We start from the raw sequence: 12,745 nt of genomic DNA, 5'->3' as shown, positions 1-12,745 counted from the left end.
GCATAACATTATCTTCAACCGGTAAGATCACCGGTCCAGGCATTACAGGGGCATGGCTCTCTCTAGGCGCGTCATCTTTTAAAGGGTCCGATAGGGAAAGCGTTAAATGGTTGGTCTCTCTCTCACCTTGTTTTACCAAGGTCACATACCTTTGCAAGAGGTTTGTGTATTTTTTAACCTTATCATAGGGGTTCAATCCTTTTCGGTTCAAAATATCCTTCATGGCCGTATCCAAATAATTTTCCGCTGTTTGTCTGATATTTTCAGGACCCTGCATTTGTTTTTTAAGTCTATCCAACTCTTGTTGAGGCACCAAGTACATTTTATTTGCCATCACACTCTGTGTTCAACCCCCAAGCCTGGCAGCAATAAGGCTGGTGATGAAGGGTACCGCTATAGTCAGCAACGGCAGAAGAAAACCCCCAGACTGTTGTAGGCTATGTCTTTTCTTTCGAAGACTGGCTCTTTTATTGGCAAAGAGTTTGATCGCGGTCTTTTGTCTCTTTAATTTTTTTAATTGGGTCAGGGTGAGTGGAATGCGCCCTTTGAGAAGATTCAAAGCAATCTCACATAGGGATAATATGAGATCTGAAGAACAGTGATCCAAGATGGACTTCCGTTCTTTAGCTGTAGCCCCAACTGGGCTTCTCAAGAGGGGCAAGTTTCTTTTTAAACGCAGAGACATAGCGGTTACTTTTTAGGAATGTACGCACTGTACGCCACTCCCACGGGAACAGGCCTGTTCAGAGCCTCAGGGGTTCTGGAGTATTTGCTTTTAAATCCACGATTAAATAAGAAAATGGCTCTTTGGTAGCGTCCTCATAGCTATCCATAAAGTAGGATTTCCTTCCCGGGTACATCTGCTGAGCTAGAGTGTTAATTTGTAGTTTGTCTCTAGGGTTTTTGAACAAAACTATGTAATTGGCGTTCAAACTAATGGTACGGCTGTTTTTACCTTGGTGAAATACATTCTGCACCAAGTAAAGCACGGACAGGTTTCTATGATGAGTATATTGGGTAAAAGCTCGTGTAATTTCAGGATGTTCGCTACCTGCAAATAGCATATCGTCCAAAACCAGCAGATTGTTTTATGAGGAGGTAAAAGTTCATCATCAGACAGAGATTCAGGTATTCCTTCAACAAACTTGATTTTTATTTTCTTCAACAATTCATCATACATAGGTTGATAACACGAATAACACCACACAATATTGTCAGGCTTCTGAGATAACACATGTTCAGAATTCTCTAAAATACTTTTTACAAAACAAGTTTTACCACTGTTGGAGGGGCCTGCGATTAAGGCCGAAAATGGTAGTTGCAACCTAGGGTCAAAACCTTCTACAGCAGCCATTATATCTTAAGCTTTAAGACACACTGGGGCTTGTAGCATAAGTCAGTAGCCAAAGGGCAGTGTGGTCCCGTTAGGTAAAAGCAGTCTCTTGTCATCAACTACCCTGAATCTTTTAGTAAGTGGGGAATTTCTGAGATGGAAGCCCTTTTTATCCCTAACAAGGAGCTCAAAATCTCCAAGTCACTATTCCGATCGTTTATGGACCCTCGAACAAGCGTGTGATTGATTCCAAGTTTACACGCGGGGCATTTTCGTAGTTTTGAGTCACGCCTTTGGCTTTCAACACCACGTGATTGTCTTTAGTCCTAAAAGCATAGCTTTTGGGCCTACAGGAGAACCATTCTGTGATATGGTCGCCATCTTTGAGTTCACTCGTTAAACCACCCAGATAGTTGCTAAGTGGGGGGTCCAGTCACCCTGTTTGCTTACATAGACCACAGAGTCTGTGTCATGGTAAAGAACCCTCCTCTGAAGCTGCTCCATGAGGGCGTACAGTTCAAGTCGGCCATAGGCCGGGGTAAATGCTGCAAGAAACACATTTACATTACCCGGGGGTAGAACCCACTTCTTGTTACGTCTCCATTGCACCAAGGCAATGTCTTGACTCAAGAATGAAAAATGTGAAATTTCGTATTGGTCCGAAAAAACAAATTCCAAAAATTCTTCGGGGTCTTTAACGATCGACGTTGTTAGCATATTGCATCTCTGCGAAAGCTTCCCCCAAAGCGAGTTTAAGTACAATTTCGACACATTTCGTTTGGTCTTGTTGACCTCTATTCGGTCGGGGTCAAGAAGTATGCCTTCTCTGTCATGATAGTCTCGAATGTACTTGTCTTTGCTCTCTTGATCTGTTACCGATGCAGGATAGCCTGAAGCCATTTGCTTGCATCTCAAGAAGGTCTTGATGTACTCTTTAAAAAGAGTGTCTGATTTCCTGGAAAAGTTCCACACTTCAAAGATTTTGGCCACACGATACCCCTTCTCTAGAGCCTTTGTGAATTCAGGTGTAACCCAGACAGCTGTAAGGGCTCTTTCCTGATCTGAGTGATCACAAGGCTTTTCCTGGTTGTTGTTTTCACTGCAGGTGCGACATAGGGGAAAGAAAAGCTTTCCTTGAGGTCCCTTGTAAGGCAACACTGGTATAAACAAACCCCTAGGTGGGTAGACAGTTGCTTTGATCAGACCAAAATAGTTTTGGGGTAAGTCAAAGTCGCAGTGAATAATTTCAGGATGCCCCATAGGATAGCATGAGGAACTCATTACATGAGGATAAAGAGATGTAAAATCTACATAACCTATTGTCTCGTCTGGTTGCGCTACATACCGCAAGGTCAAAGCATTGGTACGGCCTCCATACAGGGCCTGTCGTGGCTCCAAGGGTTCGGGTGTGTCAAAGCTGGAAAGGAAGGCTCGAACATGAGGATCAGACTTTTTGAGTGCGTTCCACTCATGCTCCCACATCACATTCACTTTCAAACCATAAGTAGCCTGTAAAGATTCACATTTGTCTTGGAACTCTAGGTACATTTCACCAAAAGTCTTTTGGGTTAGGACACACAAGGCCTGTGGCTCAAAGCAAGATTTACAACCGTGGAAGAAACAACCGTTGTACTCAAACACGGTCTCAACACCGTCAATCTGTGTGTATCCATCTACATGATACAACACCTTCTCACCCCTATTCAAAGCATGTTGAATAAAAATGTCTTTATCCAGGGCCAAGTACTCCAACCACTGAATGGAGCCACTAGAGTATGACTTGAATTGGCGTCGGTAGTTGTCAGGCGAGGGGATAGCTATAAATGCTGTAGATAGAAAGTGTGTACGATAGGTTTTCATGCATGCCGATGCAATAGTTGTACAACTCCAGGGGTCAATGCCTGCATCTTTGATGACCTCTGCTCTGAATCTGAGGCACCCCTCGCGAAGGATAACCACGTCGTTGTCACAGTATGACTCCATCTCTTTGTGGAAATCAAAAGTACTGTGACATACCGTCTCGTACCATGTCATGAATCTCTCTCGCTCTTTGGGAGACATTTGATCACAACCTTACATTTCGGGTCTCGGATAAGATCCTATATAGTGTAGATTCTCTTCAGATGTAAAAAAAAATGGGGAAACCAACCTTTCACAGAGTTCTCAAAACCCAAGGCCTCAGGCATTTGAGACAATCTCATGGGTAAGAAGCTTAAATTGTCAATGTATCTCTGGTTGAAAGCTGGGTCTACAAAACACAAGATTTTACTACCTTGAGCTATGACACTGGGTGCAACGCCTTGCTGTATCAGAGGGTTCAAAAAAAGGTACGAATCATATGCTCTAGAATTGTGCGCTATAAATGTGAAGTTTCTGTACTGGGGTTTTCTGAAGTGTTTTAGAAAGAGGAGTGCACAATTGGGTCCCTCGGCTGACCACTTATCCCCCTTGAAAGTCATGGTAGATACAAAAATAGGCAAATGAACCCCTGATTGTTGATTAGTCTCAAAATCATAAAAAAAGGTATTTCTCTGAATGTTCATCTTCAGCCAAGGGTTGAATATAACACTCGTGTGGCACTTCTTGAACCACTTCAGAGTCTCTGCTTTTCAAAGGCCCTTACAGATTGGGCAATGTATGATTCCACACACATGAGGTTTAGGGCTGTCTATTTTGAGGTTGTAATTGCATTGACATTTTGGACATTTCCTGTTAATATCACAACTGCTTACAGATTTACAGGCCTTGGGTTGCCATATTTCAATTTTGTGTTTTTCGTAACAGTAGGCCGAATGGCATGTCCGGTGACAATCGGCACAGGGTGTCAGGTTTAAGGGCTGCATCGGACAATTTTCATCCAGACATATGGAACAGTTATAACGGCACGAGTGCCCCCCCTTTCGGGTGTAGCCGGTATGACAGGCTGGACACATACGGTGCGCCTAGAAACGCTCCGATGTTGGTAACTGCATAGTAATGGTCGTTTTGCACATAAAAGTACAGAATCTGAGGATGAGGTTGGGGGTTGTTTTGGAATTTCAAGAGAGCGGCATTAGCTCTACTGTGGTACAAAACCACAATCTTGATGTTCAGAAAGTTTTCAAATTTGACTATGTCAGAGAATGCCATTGCATCCTGTATGCCCAGACCGACAGCATTTTGAAGCTCTCTAGCCTTTTGTAACGCCTCTAGATCCGTACATCCAGGGTTTAGTAAATGTGCTAGGCCTATTGCAAAGCATAGCTTATTACCGGGATTGTGAACGTTTATGAGGCATGCCCTTTTATTGTTTATGATTTCTGATTGCATTAGGCTATCAAGTTTCCTTCTCTGACCCCCACCACCCAGGGGTTGCCGTATTATTTGCACTATAAGCTCTAGCGACCTATCGGATATGATGGATAAATTTGATTGAACAAGTCGTTCCAGCAGGGCTATAAATTGTTCAAGATCTGCTTCACCATTGGGTAAAATAAGAGATACAGTGTTTTGCATGCTATCTCCACAAATTTCCAACTGTAAGACATCACGAGGTTCACCATAATCTCTTACCCTGTCTAACAGTTCGTTCAGAGTATCCAAAATCATCACGTAAAAAAACACATAATCGAGATTTTGATTCATCCATGTGAAATTGAAAAACTGTCTAATCTCTGTATTGCTGAATTTATTTCTGTACACAACCTTGACACTTCTATCAAGGCCGTCTCCCTCCTGATTTATTAGACAATTTTCCAATTCCTCAAAAACATCATATTGCGTTACAGACTCTTCTGACATGGGAGTTAATGGCGGGGTGTGTGCGGGTTCCGGTGTAGAAGATCTCAGGCTCTCGTTCATCTGGTTTATTAAAAAAACTAGGGCGGGTGGGAAATGGCGATAGTTGGTTTTCATCGGTTGTTCCTGACTCGTTCATATGTCTAATTATTTCAATTAGGTCGGCGGGAATTTGGGAAAATAGATTTTCGTCTATCGGAATTATGTCTGATACCCCACCCTCGTTCATCCGTTCAATTAAAGCTTGTAGATCGGTGGGTATTTTCGCCAAAAGGCTTTCAACTGTCTCAATTATAGGCACGTCCATTTCGGTAACTGTTTTTACCGCCGGTATTTGCGTTTTTTAAACGGTTTGTTGCTTAACAAACGGGACATTGTTCTACGCCAGAAGGATAGATCCTGACTGTATTGCCGCTCGAGTAAATCAACCATTCGTCTGTGTTGCAAGACATTTCTGGATTTTAGAGCCTTTGAAAAGGCATTGATAAACCCAGCTTGGTCTATTTCAGGTTTGGGTGTTTCTACATAAGAATTGGAGGAATCAAGAAGATTGGCTGCGTTACAGAATATCCTGTCGTCTACCTGTGAAATGTCATTTAAAACGTTGAAATCATCCGATTTCGTTGTTTTATTGTGAATGTCCGGTGCGCCGAAATCCTCCGCGTGTTCTCGGTGTGTATGTTCTTCTGTGCCGTTATACGCCGGGGAGGAGTCTGAAAGAAAATAATATGTACATAAAATAGATTGTTAAACATGTAATATATTAGGTTAAAATGTCAAATACATTTCAGATATAATACTATATATTAACAATACATAATTAAATTACCTCGGCTTTTTTGACGTGGTCTGTTCTGACGAATCGCGGAAACCGGGGGCTCTAGACTTTCTTCACCAGGCCTTGCAGATTCTGCAGGGCATGTCTCGTTGGAGTCTGAAAAAGCATTATTTGTCATTGTTTTAACATATTCAATCATAAAAAAATGTATAAATTATAATAAACTATGTATTACTAATAACATATAAGGGCTTCAAACCTTGTCCGTGTAGGGCTGTTTCTTGAAGAAATAACTTTTCGGGCCGGGGGGATTCTACGCAATGCACTTGCGCAGATGTTGTGCCCTGTTTGGGGCGGAAATATGTAGCTTGGTTCCTGGGGAGTTAGGGTAAACCTGTTTGAACAGAAAGGCAGAATAGCATCAATGTCCTCGTTCAGATTACATGAAGCACCCGTGATCCTTCTTTTGGGTCTGTCCGCTGTAAACACAAAAAATTGCTTTTTAATATAGGGTTCACACTTTTTGTTTTTAATGTATACATTTTCTTAGGGATTTTTATTATTGAACACGTCGACAATAGTGTGATGGAGACTGGCTACTTAAAGGGTTGCACGCAGTTTGCTCCTGAGAATCACCCTCTGTTGAATGCTGTTCCAATAGAATAGCGATATCAAATGTTTAATATCCATACAATTCCCTGAAAATATCTCTCCAAATGTAATATATTATTTTCACAAACTCACCTTCAGAAAGCTCCATTAGGACCGATTCCGCGATTATCTGTTGGCCTGATAACTCTTCTGTCTGTTTGAGTCTTGAGTTGCGCTTTAGGCTATCGTACCGACTGGCTAGTTTCACTATTCTGCCATGAGTTTACAGAGCTGGGGGTGCCGTTTTTTCGGGCGACATCCTGTATGCCTAAAAGGGTCATAAAGTACCCCCGAATGTCTAGAGACCCAAAAACCACAGGCGGGTGTCTCGACATATTCGGTCTGCCGATATTGCGTTTATGCTTCATAGCACAGCTTTGGGGGGCGCTGATTAGAAAATAACATATCTTTAAACCCATAGGAGGCCGTCTAGACCCGATATCTTATGCCTGGGCTTTTTCACTTTTTAGCCCCCAAATGCTTAAGGGGTGATATAAATACTTATTTGAAAGGCTCGTGTGGTAATAAAATTGAAAGTGCCTAGCCCAATTGAAGAGACGCACCCAATCCTAAACAAACTTACACACACTTTTTCTGGTTTCTAAAGCCACCCATGCAGAGACACAGCCACCTTTTTGTTTTGAAACACACACACATTTACCCTCCCTCACACGCACACACCCCCAGTGCACGCACATGTCGTTCCGGAATTCTTTTTTCTCAAGCCATGTCTGGGGATGGCTCGAAAAATGCATAGTCCCTCCGTTAAAGGTGAGATACAGCTTTAAAACCATTTTATTTAATTCATAATACTTAGTACAGACCTTTTTAAAAAAACTACTTGTACAATATTGTAACATGCATTCATGTTTTTTATGTATAAACAACGTTTGAAGAAATGACAGATTCCCGTTCGTTAAGGGGTAGCTTTGAAAACATTTATTTAATTCGTAATATTTTAGTACAGACCTTTGAATAATTAATACACAACATTTTTTTTACTGTTCCTTTCAATTCCCCAGCGTCAAGACTCGGTAAGTTTTCACTCCAGGGATAGATCCTACGTCTTGCATGTAGACTCTCGCCCGTGTGTCTTAAGGATAGAAGCGGCCATTGACGTAATTGTTCACGATTTTGGAAAAGACTGTCCAGCTTATTCATCATGGTTATGAATATAGGGTAATCCCTCCATTTAAAGCTAAACACAGGCATACAATAATTCACATCCTTGCAGGCTTTGGAAAATAAATATGAACTGACAGACTTCGTCGCATTTGTACTATCAAATTGTTCACATGCTAAAATTGTCACTTTGGAGTCGGGGCTATAAGCCATTGAAGAGATCCTGGTGGCTTGTAAATCATGGCGACCCCCCACAAGCTCTTCCAATGCATAGCCTGGTAATTCTGTAGCGCTAAGGGCCTGTTCAATTTGACAGAGCTAGGTGTATCTTAAGCCATTCTCTCATACGCAGTGCAGGAGAAAGACTCCCGGGTTTTGCATGATAAAGGGGTCTGGGGCCGCTGTTTTGAAAATCTTCACCGTTGAATCCTCAGGTTTGAACATATAAGTCATATGGCCATCACTAGTATCCAAAAACGCTTTAAAACATTCTGGGGCCTAACCCCAAAGATCCTCGATGCTTTTATCATTGGGTTCACGACAAGAGGCGCATAGTACCCCGAGAATTGGCCTAGGAGACATCATTTTCTCTTTTAATGTTCAGGGTTTTATTTTTTAAATCTTGTTTAGTGTTCTGGGGCCGCATGTGTGTCTGGGGCGTATTTATAAGACGTCTGCCTCCAACACATAGCTACCCGGACATTCCTAATTCATAGACAACAACCCTAAGAGCAATAAAATAGGGTGGTGTGAGGGCCATCCTCTTTGAAATGTTCAAACACAACCCCCCCAGTTCAATGAGGTCCCTACACATCAATCATTATGACCACTTCAAAGAGATATAGATATATAATATAGATATAAAATAACACACACTCTAACACGTGACAGATGCAACTATATGACCCTAACCACGTGACACCTTCCCGCCAGGATGTCCTGACCGGATGCCCTTATTTGGGCATGTACGCCCCAGCCAGACATAGGGTAATAAATCACGATTTTGACCGATGCCGTCTACTTTATTCTCTCTAACTACAATAACAAATAACCCCTTATACTGGTTAGGACGTGACAGAAACTGATTTCATTTGTAGCCTTGAAGAAGTCACACTGCTGTTCACAAGGCCTGTAGTTTTTATAGTATCAGATTAACACTCTGGTCTGTTCTTTGTCTTGTGTTATTGGTTGTCAATAAACAAAACAGGCAAATAAGTAATTACTCACGTTGTTCTGATCATCCATTATCCAAGATGGAGAGTCATGAATAATGATCATGTAAAACAGAATGCATTAGTTATTACTGTAGATTGAATTTCTGTCTCATTACATAATTGAATGAAATACCATACATCATATAGGAATGACTGTTCATCACATTCATTACTAATGTACATCTAGGGAAAGGGGTGTAAGCAGCACTACTATGTGAGCAGTGTCGTGGACGAATCAGAATTAGTTGGGTAACATAGATAATTAAGATGTTTTATTAGTATAATATGCTTATTTGAGGTACTTGTCATTAGAAAGTGTCCATTGGACTCTGGTGTCTTTTCAGTTGCATGTCTACCTTAGCTGGGGCTCAGACACTTGGGGCCCAGAGAGAGGAGAGGTCAGACTTGTCGTCATGGGAATGTGTCTGTACCTATGCTTAAACCATGTGAAGGGATGGCGTGATTACTGGGGAACCAATGACTTGTCTCCACAATGTCTGTGAGCAAGTCACACCCTCCTTTTCCTTATTGTGGGGAGGTTTATGGCAGTGTCTGGGACCATGGTCTCTTAGATCTCACACTTATCCTGTGATAATATATGGCCTAGAGGCTCACTCCCTCCAGTGAGCCTGTCCAGGAGTAGGGTCAAGAGGGGGTTTGCCTGAGATGGGAGTATCTAGAGTTGACAATTGATATATGCCATTGGATGAAATAGTTCTGTTCAATACCGTACCAGGGAGGGACAGTTCTAAGGAGACCAGATACTGGGCTATACCATTAATCCTGTTGACATAGCAGTTACTGTCTGATGTGTTTTATGGATATCTGTCATACAAAACGTAACCTTTGTGAACTGTTACTAAGTATCTGTGGTTTGTCAATGTACGTTGAAGGGGCTGTATCGTTGCTATAAAAGATCCCTGAGCCATTCTGTAAGCACCTCATTAAATGATTCATTCGAGAGAATGCATTGGTGGGGTCAAGAACTTTTGCAAAAGTATCTTAAGTATTAAAGATGTAGTTTTAACTCGGACTGGTGTGTTTGTAAATCCTCATTTGGTAATGCTGAAATTAGCCACCACAGCAGTCTGAGAATGACTGAATGCTTCATAATAAGACATCATGCTAAATTCAAGATGATTCTATTTTCATTTGAATGTGTGAAATGTTGAGCTATATGGCAGATATATTGTGGGAGGTTTATGGTATTGCTCCTGATCATCCATTATCCAAGATTGAGAGGAATGAATATTGATAATGTATAACAAAATGTGTGAGTTATTACAGTAACATTCAATCCAATTTCAGTCACATTACATTATTCAATCAAATACCATACATCATATTGATATGACTGTTCATCACATTCATTACTAATGTACATCTAGGGAAAGGGATGTAAGCAGTGCTACTATTGGAACAGTCTAAAAATCACAGAATGCTTCATACTAGGACATCAAACTGAATTCAAGCTGATTCTATTTTAATATTGGAGTGTGAAATGTTGACCTCTATGGCAAATATATTGTGGGAGGGCTATGTGAAATGCTGACCTCTATGGCAGATATATTGTGGGAGGACTATGTGAAATGTTGACCCCCATGGCCGATATATTGTGGGAGTGGAATGTGAAATGTTGACCTCTATGGCAGATATATTGTGGGAGGACTATGTGAAATGTTGACCTCTATGGCAGATATATTGTGGGAGTACTATTTGAAATATTGATCTCTATGGCAGATATACTGACGGAGGACTATGTGAAAGGGAAAGGAAAGGGGGATACCTAGTCAGTTGTCCAACTGAATGTATTCAACTGAAATGTGTCTTCACGCATTTAACTCAACCCCTCTGAAATGTTGACCTCTATAGCAGATATAGTGTGGGAGGGCTATGATCTGAAAATTCTGGATAATTTGAAGAACATCTATACATCTTAATCCAACCTACCTTGAGAACATTTGGGGAGAGTATTGATAAATGTAAAGAAACTGATTTAATTTGTAGCCTTGAAGAAGACACACTGCTGTTCACAAGGCCTGTAGTTTTTATAGTATCAGATTAACACTCTGGTCTGTTCTTTGTCTTGTGTTATTGGTTGTCAATAAACAAAACAGACAAATAATTAATTACTCACCCCATCCTGATCATCCATTATCCAAGATGGAGAGTCATGAATAATGATCATGTAAAACAGAATGTATTAGTTATTATTGTTCGTTGAATTTCTGTCTCATTACATAATTTAATGAAATACCATACATCATATTGATATGACTGTTCATCACATTCATTACTAATGTACATGTAGGGAAAGGGATGTAAGCAGCACCACTATGTGAGCAGTCTGAGAATGACTGAATGCTTCATAATAAGACATCAAGCTAAATTCAAGATGATTCTATTTTAATTTTGGTGTGTGAAATGCTGAGCTACAGTTGAAGTCAGAAGTTTACATACACCTTAGCCAAATACATTTAAACTCATTTTTTTTTCTTTGTGATGGCCACTCCAATACCTTGGCTTTGTTGTCCTTAAGCCATTTTGCCACAACTTTGGAAGTATGCTTGGGGTCATTGTCCATTTGGAAGACCCATTTACGACCAAGGTTTAACTTCCTGACTGATGTCTTGAGACTTTGCTTCAATATATCCACATCATTTTCCTTCCTCGTGATGCCATCTATTTTGTGAAGTGCACCAGTCCCTCCTGCAGCAAAGCACCCCCACAACATGATGCTGCCACCCCCGTGCTTCACGGTTGGGATGGTGTTCTTCGGCTTGCAAACCTCCTTTTTCCTCCAAACATAACGATGGTCATTTTGGCCAAACAATTCTATTTTTGTTTCATCAGACCAGAGGACATTTCTCCAAAAAGTACGATCTTTGTCCCCATGTGCAGTTGCAAACCGTAGTCTGGCATTTTTATGGCGGTTTTGGAGCAGTTGCTTCTTCCTTTATGAGAGGCCTTTCAGGTTATGTTGGTATAGGACTCGTTTTACTGTGGATATAGATACTTTTGTTCCTGTTTCCTCCAGCATCTTCACAAGGTCCTTTGCTGTTGTTCTGGGATTGATTTGCACTTTTCGCACCAAAGTACGTTCATCTCTAGGAGACAGAACGTGTCTCCTTCCTGAGCGGTATGACAGCTGTGTGGCCCAATGGTGTTTATACTTGCGTACTATTGTTTGTACAGATGAACGTGGTACCTTCAGACGTTTGGAAATTGCTCCCAAGGATGAACCAGACTTGTGGAGGTCTACAATTATTTTCTGAGGTCTTGGCTAATTTCTTTTGATTTTCTCATGATGTCAAGCAAAGAGGCACTGCGTTTGAAGGTATGTCTTGAAATATCTCCACAGGTAAACCTCCAATTGACTCAAATGATTTCAATTAGCCTAACAGAAGCTTCTAAAGCCATAACACAATTTTCTGGAATTTTCCAAGCTTTTTAAAGGCACAGTCAAGTTAGTGTAACTTCTGACCCAGTGGAATTGTGATATAGTGAATTATAAGTGAAATACTCTGTCTGTAAACAATTGTTGGAAAAATTACTTGTGTCATGCACAAAGTAGATGTCCTACCCCACTTGCCAAAACGATAGTTTGTTGACAAGAAATTTGTGGAGTGGTTGAAAAACGAGTTTTACTGACTCCAACCTAAGTACATGTAAACTTCCGACTTCACTGTATATGGCATATATATTGTGGGAGGACTATGTCACATGTTGACCTCTATGGCAGTTATATTATGGGAGGTTTATGGTATGTAAATTCAGAATAGTTTGAAGAACATCTATACATCTTAATCCAACCTACCTTGATAACGTTTAGGGAGAGTGTTGATAAATGTAAAGAAACTGATTTAATTT

The 12,745-nt window shown here is 40.9% G+C and overlaps 1 protein-coding gene across 2 annotated transcripts; it reads right to left on the bottom strand.

Annotated features, from left to right (window-relative positions):
- Positions 1-1,131: 1,131 nt before the first annotated feature.
- Positions 1,132-9,346, bottom strand: LOC106591246 (uncharacterized). Of its 2 annotated transcripts, none has more exons than XM_045712461.1 (4): positions 6,633-9,346; positions 6,148-6,282; positions 5,940-6,044; positions 1,132-5,823 (listed from the first exon to the last, which is right to left on the bottom strand). In XM_045712461.1, exon 4 carries the CDS (start codon positions 3,392-3,394, stop codon positions 1,730-1,732), a length of 1,665 nt encoding a protein of 554 aa, XP_045568417.1. In that variant the 5' UTR covers positions 3,395-5,823; positions 5,940-6,044; positions 6,148-6,282; positions 6,633-9,346; the 3' UTR covers positions 1,132-1,729. The 2 variants fall into 2 exon arrangements, with proteins under 2 accessions (XP_045568417.1, XP_045568418.1); XM_045712462.1 differs by having other exon boundaries at positions 8,889-9,346.
- Positions 9,347-12,745: the final 3,399 nt, after the last annotated feature.

This window comes from Salmo salar, unplaced genomic scaffold (assembly GCF_905237065.1).
Source record: "Salmo salar unplaced genomic scaffold, Ssal_v3.1, whole genome shotgun sequence".
NCBI lineage: Eukaryota > Metazoa > Chordata > Actinopteri > Salmoniformes > Salmonidae > Salmo > Salmo salar.
This window is presented reverse-complemented; position numbering and strand designations above follow the sequence as displayed.

Bases quoted from the DNA above. Each gene is read 5' to 3' on its own strand.
- LOC106591246 (XM_045712461.1), bottom strand. From the start codon at position 3,394: ATGTCTCCCAAAGAGCGAGAGAGATTCATGACATGGTACGAGACGGTA.